Raw genomic sequence first — 25,206 nt, forward strand, 5'->3', positions numbered from 1 at the left:
ATGTTGCTCCACCTCTGGCTTCTCTGTGGTCTGAGCGCTGTCGTGACCCCTCAGGATGTCACACAAGAAGCCCAGAAGTTTCTAGAAGATTTTAACAGGAGGGCAGAAGATATCAGCTATGAGAGCTCCCTTGCCTCTTGGAACTACAACACCAACATCACCGAGGAGAATGCCAATAAAATGGTAAGTGCTCCATTCTGTGGGTTTTACTCATTTTATGAATCTAACAGCTGCTTCCAGGTTTGAGTCCACCAAGGTGGACTGAAATGTGGGTGCTACTTCTTTTGTAGCTGTGATTTAGTTTCAGAGAGGCTTGGTTCCATGTAGCAATTCCTTACTGGAGGTGCCTGGGCCACTGCCAGCCCTACAGTTGGTGCCTGGGCAGTCATTGCACTGCATGGAGATGGCCAGAGGCTGGACGTTTCTCCAGCCATCACCTCGAGTAATCCCAGTGCATGGGGGAAGAATGCAAGGGAGAGCTGCACGTTCAGCCCCAGAATCTGAGCTGGATGGAGAAAGACCCTTCTGGTCAGGGTCCACCACCACCACCAGCGCCTCCTGGTGTGGCGTTTCTGTTCACGGTCCCTTTCCTCTTGGGAAGGGCACAGCTCTGATGGGAGGGTCTTCTTCCAGGGCCCAAGCTAGGTCCTGCCATGAAACATGAGGGAATGAGATTTAAATTTTGCACCCTTGTGAGCTCAGGTCTCACGCTTTTCATAAGACTGAACTAATGCTGGTCTTTTTGTCAACACAGACAATGCTCTTCTCTGTTGCTGAAATTGTTAACTTCTCACTGAAAATGTAAACTTTTTCTGAGTATAGAAATTCTATTAAATATTTGCTGATGGTTTTCTATAGTGGTCCACGCCCTTTACTCAATGATGGACCTTCCCCTTCCCTCCATCCCGCTGTCCTCCCATCAGGCTTCTCATAGTCAGGGCTGTTGGTCTAGAGGTATTAAACTGGGAAAAATGAAGTGAGATTGTGGATTTCCAAATGCCAGCTGTGGAGTTTGTAGGAGATTAGTCTGAGAGTCAACTTCTACCTGTGGGGAGGACCACAGCATTTGTACCTACTCAGTCTTGCAACGCAGATCCTGCTTCTCAACACCAACCTGTACCTGTCCCAGCCAGTGGGGTCTCTAGGCAAGTGCCATGTTTATCAGGAGCAGCCAGCCATGCTCTGGCTGGTTACTGTCACTGTGGTGCCTCAGCCTAGCATCTTGTAACCTTGGAGCCCTTCAAAATGAACATAAACACCTTGAATTTTGTAGCTGTGTGTATTTCAAAGTTAACTACATCTTTAGAGAAAAACAATTTGGAGTGTAAAAATGAAGCTGAACATCCTACATCTACTTTTGGTTAATGGTTTAAGACTTCCATTGTGTGGTCTCATAGCTTAATTAAATCATGGTTTAATTATCGTATTTCTTAATTAAGGCAAGGAGACTAGCTGCTGAAAGAAATCCTAATGACTAATCATTGTCAATCTGGAATGTTTTCCAAGGCACCAGGTACTTAAACCTTAACGTATCCAAACACGTAAAATGAAAGCCCCATATAGTACTTGTAGCATTAATGAGATGATAATAAAATACATGAGGTGATACCAGCAATAAGAACCCATTAGTTCAGTGCTCAGAGAGAACGTTTTCTCTCACTTGAGCTCTTCAGCAGCATTGGTAATAAACCCACTGCTTCCCCTCCTCCCTTTCTGCTTGAGGAGTGGAGTTAATGAATACTATCCCTTCTAGCTCCTTCCCATCCATTTTCTGTGTAAATTGGGCCACAAACCCTGTAACTATTCCTCTGACCTATCAAACAGATCCTCTAATTGGGGAAAAATCAGACAGCAAGCTAACTTTTTTCCCCCAGGTTTTGTAGCCGAAGATCCCCCTCTTCTGTCCCACTGTTCCTATGGCACCTCTCTGTGCCTGCTCAGGACAAGGAGTCCAGTAACAGATTTACAGAGCGATGCTTTTCCTCTGGGTCCTGATCAAGCTCTTGCCCACTGGGCTCTGTGAGGTGCTGAGCAGTGGCAGGAGTCTTTGCTCTGCTCTCATGAAAGGGGGAGTTTGGAGACCCTCCCGGTGCCACAGAGGGGGTGCATGGGCACAGGCAGATGCAGGGATGGGTCTGCCAAGGGTTTCCATCAGCAGCTGACACCCTCCCAATAGAACCTAAAGCAGGTACAGGGGTGTCCATCACAACCCAGGCATAGCCCTGGTGAATGTGCTGGCCTCTCTAGGGTGAAGTGTCCCTGAAAGGGCTCTTCAGGCACGATATGACATTTGCGTTTCCTGATGCCTCAGCAGGGAGGGACGGGTGTTACAGCCCGGGAAGCTCTCGTATGAGCATAATTAATTAAACTGTCACAAGGACACAGGTTAATTAGTACTGTTCCTGTTGTCATTTGGGATGGGTTTTGATGTGCTAAACTATGTACAAAGACATTTAAAAAAAAAAAAGAAGACAGTCCCAAATCCAAATAATATTCTTATGGTGTTACTTTATGAACTGAAACTTGGGGGTTTTGAGTGGGCATGTAATTGCAGCAGCGGTAGAAGCAGTTTCATGCAAAAGATTGAGGGTTTGCATTCCCAATTTAGGTACCTGTTTAGAGCCCCCTATTTCCAGGCCCAATTTTTTATTCACCAAAACTTCAGGAGAAAGTGATAGGCGCATAATGAGAAGACTCAGTATCAATACCTTGGCTGCTGCCTGGCACTGCTACTGAAGCAGAAATGGGGAATGATATCTGGGTCACAGACTTCTTGTGCCCTGGCTTGTTTTTGGTTTCTGTTAGGCACAGGTGGGAGAAGAAAAGCACCAAGGGAAGAATATGTGGTGATTTAGAGTAGCAGGGAACACAGCTAAGTGGTGCTGGCTCATTTATAACAAGCATGGTGTGAGGAGACTGCTTTTTTGCTGTTTCCAAAGAAAATTGCTAATCTGGATGAGCGAATAAAACAAAGCCGAAAAGTTCTCCAGCTGTTTCACTGTGCAGTGCTCCACCCTCAACCCACAGGTGGTCTCCACAAATGAAGTTCTCCCCAGAAGTAGTGTTTTTGCCCACTGAGTACATCAGGCTGCTTGCACTCCTTTTCGTGGAGTAATTCAAGTTTTTTGTGAACCCTTTTCAGAATGAGGCAGACAGCAAGTGGTCTGCGTTTTATGATGAGGCCTCCAGGAATGCCAGCAGGTTCCCGTTAGCCAGTATCCAGGATGCTGTCGTCAAGCTCCAGATCCAGTCTCTCCAGGACAGGGGATCATCTGTGCTGTCACCGGAAAAATATGAGAGAGTAAGTTGCTGAATGTAGCTGATTTTTGTTGGGTAAAGTTGAGCACTCTCGAGTGAGGGCACAAGCCATGCTGCTTGTCTTGGGATGATGCTGTCTCCCAGCATTGGTATGGAGAGCATACCTATACAGGGCTGGAGGAGTGATCTTGCTTGGGCAGCTGGTTCCCATCCAAGTCAGCAGTTTTTCCATGTAACCCATATGATGACCTCCAAACATACACACGCCTCAGAGCTGCCCTTGCACGAAAGGATCGATTAGTCATAAGAGGAAAAGAGGACCCATGGTAAATACTTGGCCAAGTCCAAACCTAGGGCAATGAGAAGAAAAAAGATGGGTGAAGGGACATTCAATGACTTGAAAAGGCAGATGAAGTCCTTCTTTCTCTGCACATGTTGCATTATCAAACTGTGAAAAAGAGGAGATGATTCTATGCAGTGTGAACCTTTGGGGTGCCTGAAACTGGGGGAGGAGGGGGTGGGGCAGAGGGGTTGGTGATGTCCTTGCATTGAAAGTTGAGGAAGGCCAGCAAGCTTTAGCAAGATTCATAATGAGTTTTGACATTTCCACTGACAAGTTCATGTAAAAAGCATGTATATCGCTAACAATTACGTGTGGAATTGGAGTGAACAGCTATGCAGACCCAAAAGGGATTTCTAGCCAAACACTTGAGGGTTAAAGTCATTTCCTTATGCTGAAGATCAAATTGAAACATAGCACTGAGTTAGGGGATCCCACAGTACTGATTATAGAAGCATACTGAGATGTTTCTGCTAACATCAGCGGCGTTAACCACTCTGCCAGAAAAGCAGTGAACTGACCGGATCTCCTGTCTGATTGGAATAAGATGTGTTTCTGGAAAAGACAAATTACCTAGGTGGGAATTCTGCCAGTTCATACAAAATTATGTTTATTTTGAAGCACAGCAGTGCACTGATGGCAATGCTATCTCTGTTGAGGAAGTATTTTCTTCAGTATCCTCCCTGTTTAGACACTCTCAGTTTCACAGATAAATGGTTTTGGGGCTGAAATTGTTGATTCTTGCTTGAAAAGTGACTTATTGTACAGTCTGACGGGATTCCATAGGCCTATATTTAAATATTCTTCACTGATACAGAAATTTCCCTGGACGCCCACTTATTTTTATGCTGACAGAGATAAAGTTAGAGCAAGTCATTAACAACCCCTCCCACTGACAGCTCTACATACCTCTGACTTAAAGCTTTAAAAGAGAAATAACATAGTCCTAAAGGAAAAGCTAAAACTGGTGCATATTCTTCTTTTTTGGGTATGAAAACCTGAAAGTATAACACCCCCCAACACCCCCCCCCCCCCCAAACCCAGAGCTATGTAACATAGCTTCTGAGATAAAGCTCAATGATTTCAGATGCATTTGGCCTTCAGCTGACCCAAGACATGAGCCATAACTTCTCTGCAATGGAGTATAAACAGATCTGTGCAATCATTATGATGCACTATTAAAACCCACGAGCAGCAGTCAGCCTGGCAGCAGCTGCAGAAGAGGCCCTTTTTTGCTGCCATTCAAACCCACAACCTACCTGGAAATTTAGGTGGGTCCACGCTTAAGGAAGTGCATTGCTAAACTTTATTGGTTTATTGCTGCTGCGTATGGACAGCTCTGTCATAGCAGTCTCTGCTTGTTAAATGCAGAGCTCTGTCTGGATATTAAGGCTATGTATAGTATGTTATGTATTTGGGAGATTATCTGTCTTTTCCAGCTAGGTTCTGGTTCAGTAATGTGTTTAGGCAAATTCTTTCATTAATCTCTACTGAGCTTAAACGTATGCTTAAATGTTAAGCTGGTGGGCGGTGTTGAATCAAGCTCTTCAGGAATTAGCATAATTGGCTGCTATTTTGTACAGATCGGGTTTCTAACAGGGTATCTTGCATCTCAATTGCAGCTGAGCACTGTGCTGAGTGAGATGAGTACCATCTACAGCACCGGGACTGTCTGTAAACCCACCGAACCGTTTGAGTGTTTGGTGCTGGAGCCAGGTATGGTACTAACCACTGCCCCTACTCAGTCCTTTACACTGAGGGTTCCAAAAGAAAAAACGCTGAAGGGTGGCTCCTGACTGCAAAAAAAACCAGGCTGTGGCTTCAATAGATACATCATGCTATCCAAAGCTTAGTCATAATTTAATTGCACCTTGCAGTTCAGCGACCTCCAGTGGGCCCGCTGCCCACGAGACATCCTGTCTCCTTCTTGGAATAGATAAACCTTGGAAAGGGCTGCTCAGCTTGTGTGACTGCCTGCCTGTCAGTTGGGGTTTGTCCAATTTTTTCCTCCTGTCATCAAATCTGGGTGGACTCAACGTTGCCTTGAGCCCGTCCCAAGAATGCTACCAACTTAAAGGAAGCTAATGCAGAGAGAGCGTTGAAGTGGGCCGTGATCTGCTCTGCACCTCATAAAGAGAAGGGGAAAACCTTAAATCAGAAGAGGGTGCAATAAAGTAATGAAAAACTTGAGTATATCAAGCACAAAGTTGTTTTGTTCTTAGTTCAAGGAATTTCTTTTGCTTCAGCTCATTTTTCTGCTTTTTCAGGGCCTAGTACTTACATTTTTCCTTCTGACAGGCCTGGACACTATTATGGCTAACAGCACGGATTATCATGAGAGACTGTGGGCCTGGGAAGGCTGGAGAGCTAATGTTGGCAGGATGATGAGACCATTATACGAAGAGTATGTTGATCTTAAAAATGAGATTGCAACACTTAATAGTAAGTTACAACTTTTTTTTTTTTTTCCTCTTTCTGGCTTCCAGAAATTAGCAGGTATAACTCAGTCTTTCACAATGTGCTCAGGAATTCAAAACCCGTATCTTTCACACACTGAAGAGCAGCCCATTGCTCTTGGAGTGCATGTTGCAAAGTGAGAGGCAATGCAGACAGGTGCCGTTGACCACATCAGGGATCTGTTACCAGCCTGGAACAAGAGAGGGATGTATTTGTTGGGGCCTTTCCCAAATGCCATAATGTATCAGTGCCCTTCATTACTTACTGCCTGACCCAGAACTACACTACTTATGACTTATGGGAGAGCATGATCAATTTAAACAATTTCTGAGTGCTGTTGAGTTTTGGTGGCATCTCCTCTTTTCTATTGGCCTTGAACTTCTTGCACCAGTCACAAACAGTAATACATTTATAAGCATTATGCCCTAACCAGAATGATTTTGTAGGCCTGGGTCAGCAGGTGCATCCAGGTGCTTAAAAAAGATTTTGCAGTAAGGGAAGTGTATTTCCAGTCAGAGATTTCCACTCAAATCTTAGGGAACTGTCTTTTCAAGGAACAATGATAGGTGGTTGCTAATTTTATTTCAAGGTCTTCTAAAATAGCTTCTGGAATAGCTATATCTTATATCTCTTGGCTAAACTGCAGCTGTGTCACCTGCTTTCCTATACTCCTTGTTTTGTGAAAATTCTCAAACTTGAGCTAGACACCAGGAATAAGAAATTATAGTCCAAATAGTTACACAAGAGAAATAAAGGTTAAGAAATGGTCATTATGACCTTCTTCCATACCACTAAGGAAGAAACCTCAGCAATGGGCCATTTCTACTCCAGGCTTGATGGAACTCATTGGACTTAAAGACTTAGTGGAACTGGGAGCTGAATTTCAGTCCTGGTGTCTACAAATGCTCTGGCTGTATTATTGCTGGAGGAGAGGGCACATATTCAATGTCCACCAGCTTATATCTTCTGTGAGAACCCATTAGTATACAGCCTGAGGAGAAGTTTGCCTCCCTCATAGCTGCAGGAGATCCAGTCAGGAACGACGATTTCCTTTGACCTCCATCTCTGGCTGGAATGACTCCTCCCCACTAGATCCAGAGTATCTTGTGCTTTGTTTCTTTGCTTTTGGGTGAAAGGCTGCGCAGTGTGAGCAGTGCCATGTGTGGGATCCTAATGTAACGCATCTGTGCTTTCCAGATTATTCCGACTATGGAGATTACTGGAGAGCAAATTATGAAGCAGACTCTCCAGAAAACTACAAATACAGCCGTGATCAGCTGATTGAAGATGTGGAGAATACATTTGAGCAGGTAGAGGCAGAAAAAAGCTCTCACCTGGGCCACAGGGTTGTGTTTTGTGATGTTGGGTCATGTGTCAATGTTGTGAAGGAAGATGAGACCCGCTCTAAACTGGCTAATCTCAGTCTACATCGAGTTAAGAGATGTTGAGAAACATACATGACATTTTTACCTCTGCAGCCATTCTAGGACAAGTTTAGTCCTCTTGGGCTGCACTATGCCAAACGCTGTGAAACAGGGAGCTCAGCAGATCCATGTGTCTCCACCAGGTAGGGCCCATGGGGAAAGGTATGTTTCCCATGGGGTAGATGACATCTTTGATACTTGGCATCTTAAATTAGCAATGCTCCCTTCCTTGTACCTGAGCAGGACTTCTGGGGCTAGGGTCTGGAGTCAGTGTTTGAGCCCTGAGACAGGTGGGCAAAGCTCAAGATGCAGGTTTGGGGTGCACTCGCTGCCAGGAGAATTTCATCAGAGACAACTTTGAGGTTCTCTGTTTAGGAGGGATGAGTGGCATAGTGCAGAGGAAATAATTTGTTTCTTTCTCCTCCTCTGCCTCCAGATAAAACCTCTGTACCAGCAGCTGCATGCCTACGTGAGGCACCGGCTGGGGCAGTTCTATGGCCCGGAGTTCATCAGCTCCACGGGGTGCCTCCCTGCTCACTTGCTGGGTACGTCAACACGGCCGTGTTGTGCAAAGCTGACTTTGTACATAGGACAGTCACCTTCAAGGCACATGGGAACAGAGTAATCTGCCTGTTTAATCAGGATATTAACATGCAGGTTACAGATAAGAGAAGGGGAGAGGAGAAATGGAGAAGTCCTCACAGAGACGCCACAGGTGCTTAGCAGCAGAGGCAGGTAGGGAAGGCAGGTGTCCTTATCCTTGACAGAACTGGTGGGACCCAGCTCAAAACTCCAGCGCTGGGCTGGGACATTTGCAGCACTTGCCTTCCTCAGAAATGAGTTTCAGAGGGACTTGGTTTGCCTCTTAAATCTAACCCTAAGCTCCCACATGTCATGACTTTGCTTTCAAAGTGTGCAACATCAAGCTGCCTTAGCTGTAATGTACTTGAACACAGTAGCAGCAATCACACAGACTAACTACATGGATGTTCAGTTGTGAATAGATCTTTAGGAAGGTGATCAGTCCTGAAATCGTACTGTATGACAATATTTGATCCTGAGGAATAAAAGGATCTTGGATCTACGTTTAACCTATGCACAGCATCCCAGAACTGCTCCCCTTCACATCTGAATCAGGCCAGTTTAGATGTATAGGGGTCCCTATTTATAGCATTGCACAATTCATAGAACTGTCTGTTGCTTTTGAACAGTAAGTAACCATCCAATCATTGAAAGTGTTTATGTTTCTCCTTTTTTTGAAGGTGATATGTGGGGTAGATTTTGGACAAATCTGTACCCCTTGACTGTTCCCTATCCATCCAAACCAAACATAGATGTAAGTTCTGCAATGGTTCAAAAGGTAAGACATGCCTTTATGCAATATGCATAGATGGTATAAAAGTTATACACCACATGTCAGCTGCTCTGTAGAAAACCATAGCTGCTCTAAGGCAGTGCTTCCCACATCTTTTCTTGCTCTTCATTTAATGTTTTCATGTGTTTCCTGCTGTGTCTTTTCCCTTAGCTGTTCTCCTTTCTTTCTTCTCTACCCTCTTTGACTGGCTTAATCTTGGGTCCAAGTCCATTTTCCTCAGAGACACCTGTCCATTAGGAGATGTATTTTGTACATATGAATATTTCAGGACTCATGCAGTTGGCTGGTATCAAATATGACCTTTGCCAGCCATTACCATAATCAAATAGTTTGTATATCGCAGGGGTTGATTTTGCTAGTCTTGTTTATTTGGATACAGCTAGGAAACTGCAATGCTGCCTGTTATCTTTTGATAACTGCATAGCACCAGGAGGTCTATGTTTGAGATCTGTAGTGCTAGCAGACGCAGCAGCGCCTTTACCAGACTGAGAACATGGGTCAATCTCTCTGTAGTCTTGCCTAAGCTTCACCCTCTTTATCAAATAAAAGGTAATTGGTGTAATTCGATCTCTGAAATGTGGTTATTCACCTGAAATCTACCCTCACAGGGAGCACACCATATAAATGTTACACTGGCAAAAGAAGGAATAGCTGAATTTGATTCATAAGCAGTTTGCTCAAGTCTGCATTAATCTCACCCCTGTTTTACAGTATTGACCCCCTTGTAGTCGTAAATTTGTGCATATTGAAGTACCACTGGGAGGAAGGAAGCATCACTGACAGAGCCTTGGGGAAAGGGCTGGACCCACCTTTGTCAGTGGATGTGCTCAGTTTAGGGTTCTCATCCAGCTGAGCTGCCTGCCACCTAAAACTCATGAAAACTCAGTCTGGTAAACACAGAGTAATAAAACTACCGAATGACAAAAATATTCTGGGCATTAAAATGTGGTTAAAATCTGATAAGCAACTGCTCTAGAAACATTTGCCAGGTTTTAAGGTTCTGGCTGAGATCTCCTCTCACATTCATCTGCTGGAAGTGCAGCTCCACCCCCTCTAATGAGTTGTCCCCCGATTGAAGTGGCTGAAGGGTCAGATCCCAGAGCTGATATGCTACTGACAGGAATACCTTTTTTATCTTCACTACCTTATCTTTTATGGAGGGCTTCCTCCAGTCTGGGTTAGGTGCTATCTGCTGAACCTTTGAGTGCAGAAACCTGTTTTGTTTGAGGGGAAAACACTTAATTCCAGTTCCCAGAAGAATTTATAAAACTACCAAAGGCAGACACTACTGTCTTACTCTCAGCAAGTCAGGTGCTGCTCTGAAGTCACTGGGGAGATAAACATGAAGTCATCTGCCTTGCACTAAGCCAGCTGTTGGGGATACGCTGTGTGTAGAGGCAGCAGTTAATGGTGTTACTGTCTCTTTCAGAATTGGGATGCAATGAAAATATTCAAATCTGCTGAGACCTTCTTCGACTCCATTGGCCTCTACAAAATGAATGACGGCTTCTGGAAGAATTCCATGCTCACAGAGCCGAATGACAACAGGAAAGTTGTCTGCCATCCTACGGCGTGGGATCTGGGGAAAAATGACTACAGGTACTGCAGTTACTATGCCCCCTTTTTGTACCATCTCTTAGAACATTCATATTTTCATTAAAGGAACACCATGCTGGTTCAAATTATAATGTTTCCATATTTATTATTCTTTTCTGGCTGATAAAAGGGAAAAGGAAGACAAGAGGGGAGGGATCCTGTGGGACTGTAAACCTTTCTGTGTAACTTGTTCTGTGAAGACCTAAGGGCTACTCTCAAATTTAAGCAGAGAACTGACTATTATTTATATGTAGTAGAGAAATAATGACTATGTTCTAGGGCTTAATGAATAAGAAATGTGGGTGCTTGTAGACACCAGCCACCAAAATTTATGGGTACCAGCATGTTCTGCAGCAACAGTACAAGGTCCCTGGGTAGCAAGTGAAACCCCCCTGAGAGCCCACTGTCTCTCTTTAGCACATATATCCACATTCATGAAAACCCATCTCTCTCTTTCATATTTGGGAACAGAGAGGGACAGTAAGCTCCCATACGATAAAGTCTCCTGGGGCATGATATTCTGTCCCCTCTTGCAGTCCATGCAGTTACCTGAGGAAAGAGGCTGGTCCTCAAATGACCCTTAGTGAATGCTTAGCAGTCTGTGGAAGGTGAAAGGAAGACCTATTTGGAATAAACTTCTTTATTAAATAGTACCTACATGAGTTTGAAGTAGCAGGAGTCTCTGACACATAGGGGTTTTTTACACTATCTACCTAAATGGGATGGTGGGAACTACCACATAGGCAGTGAGTTTACTGCCAAATTTCAGAAAGTAGCTGCTTTTCACAAAGCAGCAATTTCCTCTTGTTCAGAGCACAGTGTGGATGAAAGTGTTTTGCTGAGTTCCCCTCCAAGCCTTGCTCTTGCAGGAGGAACTGCACCCCATGCTAGGATGTGGCTGCTCGGGTTTTGTGAGGGGCGAGGGATGCCCACAGGCTCTGAATGTTGCTTTGCCCCATGTTTGTGGTGGGCAGGGCTTGGGCAGCAACTGGCTGGGCCACCATGTCTCTAACCACAAATGCTTTGCCCTGGCACACAGGATCAAGATGTGCACTAAAGTGACCATGGATGACTTCCTGACTGCACACCATGAGATGGGTCACATCGAGTATGACATGGCATACTCTACACAGCCCTACCTGCTAAGGAGTGGGGCCAACGAGGGCTTCCATGAAGCAGTAGGTGAAATTATGTCACTTTCTGCAGCCACTCCTCAGCACTTGAAGTCTCTTGACCTCCTAGAGCCAACTTTCCAAGAGGATGAAGGTACATAAATGCATAAATATTTCACATCTAAGTGAAAACACTTGCAGGCCTCACTTTGCAGCAGATTGTGTCTGCAAGCTGAGTGAGCAACTCAAAAGCTTCTAAAAATCCAACCTCATCAACTTACAAAAATTACTATTAATTTCCCAAATTACATCATGAAGCAAGGAACACTGCTTTATAAAGCCACTACAGGATTTAGGAACAAATAACTATCACTTCATAACCTTCAGTACTGAGCAATTCATCCCAAATTTTTCATAGTTCATTTGGATGAAAGTCTAATAGTCTTCAATTTCTGTTGCATGAATCTGTACATATCTCTATCAAGGTATGTATTTAGCAGTTCAAATGAAACTGAAGCCCTGGGATTTACATCTTCCATTTCAGTGCATATTGAGTAGAGGTAGGCCCTTGTAATGTAGTTTGTTTGTCTTCTCTGTGTATTACCTTGTAAGGATGGAGATGTACCACATTCCTCAGCTCAAAATTCCCCAGAGCTTGGGAAGGTTTTCAGTTGAGGATAATGACATGTAAATGCCAAAGGTTTAGGTTATTTAAGCAGAGGAGAGACAAAACTGTATGCAATATTTAAGTATTATGTATTTTTCACGTATTTAAGTATTTCTCATGCTTATTTTCAGTAGTAGTCTTCCTTCCACTTTTTCCTTAGTAAGAATCTGTAATTCAAGACAGATGTAAGCATTGGCTGTAAAGGGAAGCAACTTTAGCTGTCTAATCAGACACTAATTGCTACCATAACCATTACCTTAACTACTTCTCTCTTCAGAAACTGAAATCAACTTTCTGCTCAAACAAGCACTAACGATTGTTGGAACGATGCCTTTTACTTACATGCTGGAGAAGTGGAGGTGGATGGTGTTCAGGGGTGAGATTACAAAGGAGGAATGGACAAAGCGGTGGTGGGAGATGAAGTAAGTTTGAGAAACAAGGAGGATATTTTGCAAATTATCTTGCAAAACCATTTCTTCCTAGTTACTTGACATAATGAAGTGTCTGTGCACCCCATAGTGTGGGATCTGTCTCTCCTCAAAGCCTAGTAGAGTGCCAGGTAGCAACAACACCCAACGTGGTACAGACCAGGTCTCACAAGCTTTGAAACCCAGCTAGCACTGTTGAACCCTGGGTAGTATACCCTGCCTCCTAGCAGACTTTCTTCTCATTTCTAATGCCAGCTTCTCTGACAAAGATATCCCATGGCCTTTGCACAAGATGTTCCAGATCCCCCCAGTGCATGCTCCAAGACTTTATTGTAGTTTAAGTACAGGCTCATTGGGCATATACTCTGATTTGTTCCCCACCTCCTTAACAACAAGCAGAAAGTTCATCATACTTGCCTGCCTGAGAACCATACAGATTTCAGACTATCAAATATCTACAAACAATTCTCTTCTTTGCGTTTCCTCCCCATTCTAAAGTGAGTTTTGAGGCACATTGACTGAAAGACTCCAGAATGAGTCTTTTCTCTTTTATGTCTCACATGGACAGTGGGATTGAATGCACCCTCAGCAAGTTTGCCAATGACACCAAGATGTGTGGTGTGGTTGAGACACTGAAGGGAGGGGATGCCACCCAGAAGGACCTTGACAGGCTGGAGAGCTGGGCCTGTGCAAATCATATCAAGTTTAACAAGGGTGAGTGCAAGGTCCTGCACCTGGGTCAGTGCAATCCCAAGCACAAGTACAGGCTGGATGGAAAGTGTATTGAGAGCAGCCCTGAGAAGAAGGACTTGGGGATGCTGGTGAAAGAGAAGCTCAGCATGGGCCAGCAGTGTGCACTTGCTGCTCAGCCAGCCAACCATATCCTGAGCTGCATCACAAGCGGCATGATCAGCAGGTTGAGGGAGGTGATTCTGCCCCTCTGCTCCACTCTTGTGAGACACCACCTGGAGTGCTGTGCTCAGCTCTGGGGTCCCCAGTACAGGCAAGACATAGAACTGTTGGAGTGAGTCCAGAGGAAGGCCACAAAGACAACCAGGGGGCTGGAGCACCTCTCCTTTGAAGACAGGCTGAGAGAGTTGGGCTTGTTCAGCTCTAGGAAGACCTTAGAGCAGCCTTCCAGTACCTGAAGGGGCCTGCAGAAACAATATAGAGGGACTGTTTACAAGGATATGGAGTGACAGGACACGGGGGAATGGCTTTAAACTGAAAGAGGGCAGATTTAGATTAGATATTAGTAAAAATTCTTCCCTGTGAGGGCAGTGAGGCCCTGGCACAGGCTGCCCAGCGAAGCTGTGGCTGTCCCCTCCCCGGCAGTGTCCAAGGCCAGGTTGGATGGGGCTTTGGGCAACCTGGTGTAGGGGAGGGTGTCTTTGCCCTTGGCATGGGGTTTGGAACTAGATGGTCTTTAGGGTTCCTTCCAACCCAAACCAGTCTGTGATTCTATGATTCTCAGCACAAAGATACCACCTTTCTCAGACAAGAAATCACAGTTCCCTGGAAAGTAACATCCAGAGGTGCTTCTTCAGATTAACCCTGCCAGCAAATCTACTTTCAGCTCCCCAAAGATCAAGATTAAATACAGTCTGGTTCGGACTGGAGCCTGTCTTTTCCTGAGGTGGTTAATGTGGGGGCAGAAAAATACAAAGAAACCGAAGAAACCCCACACTGCAAATTGAGTCTCTACTCTAACACAAACACAAACCACCCTTAGAAAAGTCTCCATCAGCAACAAAATCTATAATAAAAGTTGGTATAAGCAAGCCTCCCGACCCCCTGTAAAAATCAATCAGCCTCGATTTATTTGAAAGTAGCAGAGATGTCAGAGAAATGGAGAATGACAAATTGTTCAGGGAAGCTTATCATATTGGTTGTAGTGGCACTGCAAAGCTCTCTGCTGGAGCAAGACCTAAAAATACAGGTTTACAGGAAATATTTCCATGGAAGATTATTACCATTTTCAGAAATTAGGGCATGTGTTTGTTCCCATAGTGCTGCTCAGGAAACGTGGTCTCAGGAGAGGAAAAATAAAGAGAAACCTCATCTCCAGTCCAGTGGCACAGCAGGCCATACAGCTTTTGTATTACCCAATCTCTGCATGCCATTACACAGAGACGGGCCAGGGCATGAGATGTGTGTGAAGCTCATGTCTTGGAGATTATTTCACACCACTCATTACTCCCTGCAGACCCTGCTGTCATACAGATCCCTTCCTTACACTTGTTTCAGAACAGTGTCTTCTCTGTGGGCTCCAGCTGTGGAGCAGTAGTCTTCTGGGGTTACTGGGAGCTGTATATACTTCTTGTTTCTGGAAGCAGGAGAGGTACTCATACATACCAGACAATACAGAGGAAGAGCAGGGTCAGATTATTTTTCCTTATTATCTATTAACAGAAACCCTGTGCTTTCCTTTCATTGCCAGGAGAGAAATAGTTGGTGTTGTTCAGCCTGTTCCTCATGATGAAACCTACTGCGACCCTGCGGTGCTGTTTCACGTGTCCAATGATTACTCATTCATAAGGTAGCTTCGTTCTTGCTCAGTGTTTAATTTGTGACTTACATTTTGGGCACAGGACAAGCCCTGACTGCCTAAAACATCTACTGGGGAGTCTCAGGACATAGTCTTATTTTGTTTGAAGTCCTGACTGAAGGTCACTGATTTGAGTGGAGGTTTTTCTGTGCGCATCAGGGACTGCTCAGTAGCAATCTCTGAGCAGCCACGGGGCTGCTGAGCTTCTTGTTGACCACCAAGGTTTTGTCCTGCCATCAAACCAGTGGAAGCACATCAGTATGAGATGCTTGCCTCTTGGGGAGGCAGCGTACTCCACACCACTGTCACTTAGGCCATGCACATGCATCCCTGACGAGACTAACTTTGGATGTCCCTCCATGTCCCAACTGCCTCATTTTAGAGGGCTCAGACGGAGTGGAGAATTGAACTATAGAAACCTTACTTGCTCCCAGTTTATGTGCCAGAAAACAGATTTTGGGGCTCTTCTGCCACATTTGACCTCGATATTTTGTTAGATCTGCCTTAGTGCCGCCTATAAATATCATCTGGCCACTGTCCCACAGTGGAGCTGGCCAAGCAGGAGCACCGGCAGACACCGCAGAGTTTTCCAAAGGCCAAGGGCTCAGAGAATTCTTTGCCAGATGACTAACAAAACCTGTTCCTTCCTTCTCCTTGCTCTGCCTTTAGGTATTACACACGGACCATCTATCAGTTCCAGTTTCAGGAGGCGCTTTGCAAGGCAGCTAACCATAATGGCCCTCTTCACACATGTGACATTACCAACTCCACAGCAGCTGGTACAAAGTTGAGGTAACAATTCAAATTTATCACACATAGTAAACAACAAAGCCTAATTAATCCTTGAAAGTTTCTGGAGCCAATGAGGTTGCACCAAGAATGAACTTAGCTTAACAATTTAGCATCTGTCTACTCAGTTTATTTTGATTAAATTGATTAAATTTATATCAGCTAAAGATCAAAGGTTTAATTGGCTGTTAATAAGAGAATAATTTGTTTTTATTAGTAGGAATGATGGGAGGAAGGAGGGAATTCAGAAGCAAGAAAGAAAACTTGGGTGCTTATCGCTGATTGTTTTGCTAGATGTCTAGACAGAACATAGCAGTAATATGTATTACCTCTCCTTCCACTTATACAGACAACTGCTTCAATTAGGCAGATCCAAGCCCTGGACAGAAGCACTGGAAAATGTAACAGGAGAGAAATACATGAATGCGACACCCTTGCTGCACTACTTTGAACCTCTATACAAGTGGCTGCAAAGAAACAATTCTGGCAGATACATCGGTTGGAAAACAGGCTGGGCTCCCTGTACGTGTGTCTTGTGGGTGAAATAAGAACACTGATTAGTCCTCACAAACCTTGACGAGCAAAGTTCCTGCCTCTTGTAGCTGTTGAAACCTTTTCCCTAGCAAAGCAGGGTTATAGAAAATATACACCAAGCCATAAATTGCACTCAAAGGAAGTCAGACAGGTTTCCTCATGGCCAAAGCTGGAGGAGTCAGCACATACAGGGTTTGTCACAGCCTTACCCAGTTTTCAGAAATAGACATTTCTTTTGGTTGGGTGGGGGCTTTTTTCTTACTTTTTTAGTTTTGTTTTGTTTTTCTTCAGTAGTGGTGGCAGTAAGAGTGTGGGGAGGCTGTGCAGGGGAAAGAGACTTGGACCTGCATGGAGCTTGCCTGAGAGTGGTGTTGCTGCTCCGCAGGGCTGGCAGTCACTGGTCCTGGGAGCCATTAGACCATGAACTGGAGGCATGGGAGCAAACAAGTGCAGAAGAATCACAGAATGAATTACTAAGAAACCACAAAAAGAATTATTGCTATTATTGTTTGCCATCAAGCACTAGTCAAAGAAGGGAGCTCCAGGGGAGGAAAAGGAGAAGACAGCCTATTTGTTGTGACATCATGTGTTGAACCACACAGGTTATATCCATATAATCGCTGTCAGTACTGGAAGGTCTCATAACTCTTACAGTGCTGTGCTAGTGTCTAATGATGGGATTCACCCAGCCAGACACCAACCCCTGCATGTGAGCTACTCACTCTCCATGGAACAAAAGAGGCATTTCATTTGGGAGATGTCTAAAGAAGACCAAAGGACTATACCTGAGATGTGCTCACCAGATATGTGTGACTAACAGCTCAGATAGGCATGTTTGAAGAAGAGGTGGTTGAAGGCAAACAAATCAATCCCACCAAGCTGGCCAGCAGGAGCAGGGGAACCTGTAAGGAAACCCTACCCATCCCAGCATTCCCCAGGGAGCAGGAGAACCTATAAGGAAACCCCAGCCATCCCAGCATTTCCCAGGGACTGACTTTCCATGGCAGCAGCTCTCACATGGCCCTTGTTTGTTTTGTTTTTTACACCAGATAATGACAATTCCATCAAAGTGCGCATCAGCCTCAAGTCAGCACTGGGGGACCAGGCGGTAAGTGTGTTTGCACTGTGATACTCTTTGCATAGTTTGGGAAACAGAGATGTTGTGCTAATGGATCCCAGAAAGCAAGGCAGAGTGTAGCTGATTGTTGTGTATGAAGAGAGGTGTCAGCTCAGGTGAAGGATTATCACATAAAAGGTGTCTCGTTCTGAGTGCGTGGTCAAGACTCCCTCTACAAATACTGGAGGGGCCCCTCCAGTGAGTGACCCGACCCATTTTAGGAAAGACATCTCATCTAGATGAGTTGAATTATTCTGTGGAGTTACCAACTGTGTTTTACCTGCTACAGGACAGGCCTGGAGGGCTAGCACAGGGACACCTGTGTACGTGAAACTGGCTGTATTTTCCCCAGCTATGCTGATGTGTCTACATAAAGCCTCTACCCACATGGTTCTCCTATTTCCATCATCATGGCTATGGTGGCTGTCTTCAGAAGTTATTAGAGTAACTACTTCCCATTATAGATGTGGGGCTAAATCAGAGGGGTTGAATCTCACCCTCTATTCTTAAATTCTCTTGGGTTTGCACCAAAACTCTGCTGACAGCATTCCTTTGTAAATTTGTGTTTGCCTGTTGGCATAATCTTTCCAAGCCCTGATATATCCAGCTGCATCCCTACCCTCCAACCCTTATACAGAGATAGTTTTGTTATTCAGACTGGGGGTGTGGAGGGGGGAGTGCAGCTGCTTCTGTTTCAGAGGAGGAGAAGGACTTTCATTCCCAAGAGCTTGTCTACTTTCCCCATTTATAGCAGCTGGCCCAATAAAATGTATTGCAGCAACTGAAGAAGCTCATCAAAGCCAAAGAGAGCTTTTAAGATTTGAAACAGAGCATTGGCTCAGCCCATCTGCTTAACCCAGACACCCGGCTGGAAATATAGCTGTGCCCCTCTAAGTTAATCTCACAGAGGCAGCACAGAAGGCTTAAGTGCAGGCAGTTCATTCCTGTTAATAGCTATTTTCACCTTGCAGAACATTAGTGATTTTCCAAGAATGAGCATGTCATCAGGCAGGTCGTTTAGACCTGCACACCAAAGCCTATTGGACTAGCAAGGACACAATAGTGTGGGCTCATTTTTCATCTGGATTGATGCTCCTGCTTCTATCACTCTCTCACATGCAAGCCCCATTGGAGTTTTATTGCTTCCTAGACCGCTGAGTCGAGTTAGATACAATTCAAAACTGATATCAACAGCATGAAAAGGTTCCATATTACAACACATTTATTAGTCATTATGGTTAATGTTTAGCTTAATACCATTTTTATGCTTGCCTTTTGCCATCATAGTCTTTTGTTGTGCAATTGAGCAGCTGTAAAACAATCTCATCCAGATTACTTAATTTGAATTATTGTATAGAAGGTAGGTTCCTAAGCTCTAGAGAGCCAGCCAGGCGTTTTCCTCTCAAAACCCCTCCCCATCACCAGCTTGCAAGAAACCTTTTCCATCCAATAGCTTTCTGCTTCCCCAGGAATTTCCCTTACGCTGAGCTGCCCGGGGACACGACTGGGTGCCGGCGTGCCAGTGGTGGGTAGTGGTTATGTGCATGAACTGGCACAGAGAAAAGGTAGGGAGAACCTCAGGCAGGAATCTCAGCCTGGCTACACAGAGCAGTAAGTTTTGGCTGCTGTATGCAGCTCACAGCACACAGAAGCTGGGAACCCACTGCAACTGGTTTAATTCGTATTTCAATCTACTTTGCACCATTAGGACAGCAGAAAGCACGTGTGCCAGCAAGTCTTTTTTTATTTCTGCTCTTTAGCATTGAATAGAGCAGCAAGGGAACAACACCTGCCCCCTTACCCCCTCCCATTCTGTAGAAGGAGAGCTTCACTGGAGGGGCAGCTGCAGCCTGCACAGGCAGTCCAGCCTCTCAGCTACATACCCTGGCCGTTACCCGCAGGGAAGATTCAGTAGCCCAAAGTTCTGGCAAATTAACCACCCATACTCATGGATGGGCTTGTGCCAGCTGTGCTGGCATGTGTGCTACTGCAATTAGCCCGCTAATTGTTTTCAGGCTGACGAAATGAAAGCTGTAGCCATAGCATCACTGGATCACCAGCGTAGCTGATGAGACTGAAACACCCACAGCTTTGTTTCAGTTGGGGCTTTATTAAAGTAATCTCCCAAGGGAAACTGCTCCAAGACCCCCACCAAATCACTCGGGGTTTGCCTTGTTTAAAATAAAGGGTTCTGGGAGTGTCAGTCTCCTGACCAGCACTCGAAAATGGGACTCCTCTGCAAACATTAATTCAGAATTCCCCACTGGGTCAATGTCATAAATGTGATTACATTGTAAAAGATTGGCACGTGAGATGGGGTTAGGGAAGGGAGAGCTGTCAGCCTGCAGGCTAGCATTTTACAGCAGAAAATCCTTTTTTGAATCAGGGACCAGACTTAAAGCCTTCTAAGTAACATGTAGGATTGTGGAGGGAACACGCTATAATAGAGCAGAGGTGCCTGGCAAAGCTAACTTTGCTCTGGGAGGAAAGCAGACTCTGTCACAAGCAGGTTTGGGAGATACCTAGGGAAGGCACGTGGGTAGTCGTTACTCAATTACAGATCAGGAACCAGCCAGGTGCTTCCCATTCACACAGCCAGTAATGGTATTTATAAAAGCACTGGAGAGGCACAGTGGCAATTAAAATACATTATATTTAAAAAAGACAAAATACACTCCACAGAAACAAATAAATGGTTGGAAAGCTAAAATTCAAGTACAGAAAGCAGCAGTAGAGGAATTAAGCCCAATTAGCTCCTCCTTTAAAAAAACCAAACAGCAATCAGGACAAAAAAAAACCCCAAAACAACAAAAGAAGGCAGCACTGCAGCACTGCCTAAAGATGTTGGGGGTAGGTGAAAAATTGAGACCCCCCGCACAACGGCATGGTAGGCTGTGAGGGTGAATGCTGCCAGCTGCCAGGGACAGCAGCGGTGACAAGGAGGAGCACTTCATCACAGGGCCTTGCCAGCCTCCCAGCAAGCAGGAGAGAGCCGTGGGCATTTGCCAAGGCACAAATGACTCACGGGTACAGCCCTTGGTAGTGGGATCAGCCAGAGCTGGCACAGCCCCAGCCCCTCACATGCCATGGGGATCGCGTTCGGGGCTGCTCTGCCACCAGGGACTTTGGGTCACCTGTGCCTTTTTGGGGGCCTGGTCCTGCACAGAGTGACAACAGTGGGGTCTCTCTACTCTCTCCCCACCTTGTATTTCTTGCTCTTTGCTTTATATCAGTGATCAAGAGGAGGACAGGGCAGAAAAACCTCTCTGGGTTTTGTAACGCCTGTGACAGCAGAGCTGCCTTCCCACCACGCCTCCCCGAAATGGTACTCAAGAAAGTTGGGAGCTGTGTGAAACTGTCACTGGCAGCATTTATAAGCATTCCTGCCCAGGTACCATAAACACAACCAAATCTAGGCCTTTGAGGGATAAAAAAAAAAAATTGCCACAGAGTTCAAGCAGGAATTTTCCCTTGGCTCACACAAAGTGTTGCACAACAGACTGGGCTGCATTATCAGGTGCTTTTTGCCCCCTGCACAGCTCTCAGTTTCTGCCCCACAGAAGCTGTTTTTGACTTGCACTGCAAGTAACTTTGGACTCATAAGGCAGGCTGGGAGGAGCCTACGCACAGGCGGCGCATTTTTTTACATTGCCTACCTATTCTCCAGCAAAAAAACTCCGATAGATGCATGTCTGCTGCAGAAATACTGATGCAAAGAGGTTTTCTTACTGAAACAAAACCAAACCCCCTCAAAAAATCCCAGCTCATCAAGAAAATAAACCAGCTACCTCCACGCGACAGCCCCACCCTGAAGTTTCTCCTCCGTACGAAAACAGGTCTGCAAATAAAAGTATGTGATTAAAAGAAGATCTGAATTATGACATCTTTAGACTTCAAACAGAATGCACAATATTTAGTAGGAATAATGTGCTCCCCATAAGGCAGAGAGATGGGCTGGGGCTGCAGCATCGTCAGCAGCCCTTGCCGAGGGACAGCGTGATGCGGCATCTGGCAGCGGGGATGCCTGCTTGGCTGTTGTCCTGCTGAGCCCCCGGATGATCAGAGCTAAAAGGTTTGAGTAGGTTCCTGAAGTGCTATCGTGGCGCAAATAAGTAATACTGGAGTGCATGCCAAGAATTACAATTGCTATTTCTTTTCAGAATGATTTCTTAGTGTCAGATAACTTGCCATCTCTGATGAATTTCTCTTCTGCTGTTTTTGCAGTACGAATGGAATGAAAACGAGCTCTTCCTGTTCAGGTCATCCATTGCCTATGCCATGAGAAAGTACTTTGCAGAGGAGAAGAAACAGGAAGTTAATTTCCTGTGAGTGGCTTGTTTAATTGTGCTGGCTATGCCTATTATTGCTTCTGGTTCGCTAGCAGCATGAACTGGTGGAATTAATTGTGCCTTCTGTCAAACGTAAGGTGATAGCAAGGAATGTCAAACATCAGCTGGTTATAAAAGGCAAGATGCCAGCTCCATTAAATTCTGTCTTTTCACTCAGGAATCTGAAGGAGGAACATGCTAAAGTTAGGTAACCACGGTGAGTGCAGGATTTGTCTCCCACGGTTTATCAGTGGTGAGAGTAAGCCTTGAGAATTTGTGCCCAACACCTATGTGGGAATACCAGGGAAGATACACTGGTTAGAAAGAAACTTTTCTAACAATGTATGTGTGTGATAGTGAATAATCCAAGAGGTTTTGGGTCAAGGAAAGATAAACTTGTTGAAGACAAAGCACTAGAATTCTGTGCGGACTTATGAATCTTATCTGGGTTCACTTACACACATAAACCCCATCATCTGAAATTAACTTTGGTAAGACAAACAATCCTTTTTATTAGGTCCCTTCAATTTTTTTTCAGAAGCTATCTACTTAAGCAATTTGATATTACTTTATAGAACATCAGTTGTGTAACAGCTAGGATCTACTCCTGGCAGAACATAGGGAAGAAGGATTTTTTTTCCCCCACTTGATACTTCATACCTCATCTCATTCATGAGATCTGCCCCAAACACTCTCTGTTCTGCAGCTGCTTATGTGCTTTGGAAAATTATGCCAAGGATTGCCTTAGGTGTGGGGTAAACTCTCTCCATCTAAAGTTACAAATCAGCACATTGAAAAAAAGAAATTCTGCCAGGAAAATTGATTTCACTTCCCAGCTGAGGTCACAGGGAAGCATTCACTCAGCATAAACTAACCCCCTGGCATTGCCTATCAAACACAACTTTTCACTTGCCCAATTTTAAAGCTGTCATCTCAGCAATTAACAAACCCCCAACTTTCTCTGTTTTGGTCCTCATTCAGAACTGAAGACGTTCATGCTGAGGCACTGACACAAAGAATCTCCTTCTATATTACTGTCACCATGCCAGGCAATATCAGTGATATTGTGCCCAAAGAGGACGTGGAAAGTGCCATCAGGTGAGATTTTGCTCTCTGGGGGGAAAAAAGCACCATCTAGGCGGAAAGGTGGAAGGGAGAAGGCAGAAGGGGTGGTAAGAAAGTCAGTCCTGCAGTTAGCATGGAAATAGTGGGATGAGAGAAACTGTTATGACAGAAAGAAAACAGTTCATCTATCTGATGGTGTCTTGGGCAACAGCCAACGCAAAATGCTTCAGGGGGCTTGTAAAACTGCCATAACACACCTAATTGCATCATACCTTGCCAGAAAATATCATTGCTCAAAGTTTAACAGGAAGTGTCTTACATTCTGAAGTACAAGCACAGTAAAGGTGTGTGTGAGTGCACCCAAGTTTTCTTCCTCTCGTTAGCGAAAATTCAGTGCAAGAATTATTGTTATCAAGGACTCCAGAATAATGGTGTGTTAGAAAGACAGCCAGGTGCATTTGATTATGCAGAAAAGAAGAGGTCAGAACAGGAACTTGTTCCCATTAATGGGTCAATGAAGAGCTCTTCTTTTGTAGCACAGTGTGACACCACCGTAAGTCATTGCTGTAAAAATGGTAAGAACTGCAGCTCTGCAGCTGGTCATGAGTAATGTACAGTGAGAAATGGAGATGGCACAAATCTAAAAGCAGCAACAACATGAGATGGGGTTGAAAAAGCAGTGAGATAAGTTGGTGAACCAAGGGAGAAGAGTATGTGAAAGTCACTGTCAATAGCACAGGTAGAAGTTCAGGGAAAAACAAAGCACCGAAAATACACAGAGGAAAGGGCTTTTCAAGGCAGTGAAAAACACAAGAATCAAAAGTATGGAGGACTGTAGGAGGGAAGCAGGTAAGAAGATGTCAAAGCTGTGTTTTTTCTGTCACATAGCCAAAAATCTTATGGATTGCCAAGGAACTTAGGGTAAAAAGAATGAATGGCAAACTGCACATAAAGAGGGATATCAGAAGGCTGTTTGCCTCATTTTGAGGAATGTCAAGACTGAGTTTAAGAGTTCATATGGTGTCTGAACATGTCAGTTAAGCTGCAGCAGGTTAAGTTACTTAAGTTACTGTGGTTGTCACTCACCACCCCAGGCCAGAGGGAATATGGGTTTAGCAGTGCCTCCTGTGCAACCTTTTCAGCTGAGAAGTTCAGGGGAAGCTTGGTACACAGGAGATTTATAAACCAACCTCAAACTGTTTATTTCCTTCCAATAAATGTGTGAAAATCTTTGAATTTGCTCTTGATGGCAGGATGTCTCGGGGACGAATCAATGAGGCTTTCAAACTGGATGACAACACGCTGGAGTTTGAGGGCATACTTCCAACCCTGGCCGCACCTTATGAACCACCAGTCACCATCTGGTTAATTATATTTGGGGTGGTCATTGGCCTGGTTGTCATTGGAGTTATTGTCTTGATCATCACCGGGCAGAGAGATCGTAAAAAGTGAGTATTAGTTATTGATACTATGACCATGAGCACTGGAAGACATCCTGGTGATTGAATCATCAGGACATGTACAAATAGGCTGCAAATCTGACTGAAGCAAGCTAAGGAAATAAAGCTTATTATCCTGTTTCCATCATCAGTGATAGCCAAATGTTCAGCTCCCGGCCTTTCAGTGCACAGGAGCTTTGGCAGCTTAGTGCAATTTCCCCAACATCATCAGCCCATCATCAGGGCCAGGCTTCTGCCAGCCTTGCTGCAAGGTGGATGGGGTGGCCTGCTGGGAACACAGTGTCTTCTCCAACAGCACTCGCCCACATTCATCAGGAGCTGCAGTTTTCAATCATCTTGTTGGAGGCTGCCCAGTAATGTAATTTTCCTTAAATATTATTGCATTAACAGCAGTATAGCTTGGCCAGTGTTCTCTCCATTAATGGGGTTTCTATGAAGGTAGTATATTTGCTACAGTTGCCCTTAAAAACAACAGAATTCCTTTTATGTAAATATGCCTGGTTAAACACAGTATTATTTACAGTAGAGGATTCTGGGGATCCAGAAGGACTTGCATAGAAGGGCTTCTAACAAAAAATGAATTTTCATTACAGGAGAGAAAGTAGGAACAAATCAGGAACAAATCCTGAAGAGGTGAACCCCTATGCTGAAGATGGGAGAAGCAATATGGGTTTTGAGCTATCTGAAGACACGCAAACGTCATTCTAA

General features: G+C 44.7%; 1 protein-coding gene across 1 annotated transcript; it reads left to right on the forward strand.

Moving 5' to 3' along the window:
- ACE2 (angiotensin converting enzyme 2) lies at positions 1-25,206 on the forward strand (the record flags this gene model as incomplete). Its single annotated transcript, XM_084270703.1, has 18 exons — positions 1-183; positions 3,143-3,301; positions 5,221-5,314; positions 5,897-6,040; positions 7,253-7,365; positions 7,916-8,024; positions 8,742-8,839; positions 10,284-10,453; positions 11,490-11,716; positions 12,507-12,651; positions 15,098-15,196; positions 15,875-15,997; positions 16,344-16,516; positions 17,578-17,636; positions 21,870-21,970; positions 22,955-23,071; positions 24,292-24,486; positions 25,092-25,206. 18 exons carry the CDS (start codon positions 1-3, stop codon positions 25,204-25,206), a joined length of 2,424 nt encoding a protein of 807 aa, XP_084126829.1.

This window comes from Gallinula chloropus, assembly GCF_964237585.1.
Source record: "Gallinula chloropus genome assembly, chromosome: 1".
NCBI classification, from domain to species: domain Eukaryota; kingdom Metazoa; phylum Chordata; class Aves; order Gruiformes; family Rallidae; genus Gallinula; species Gallinula chloropus.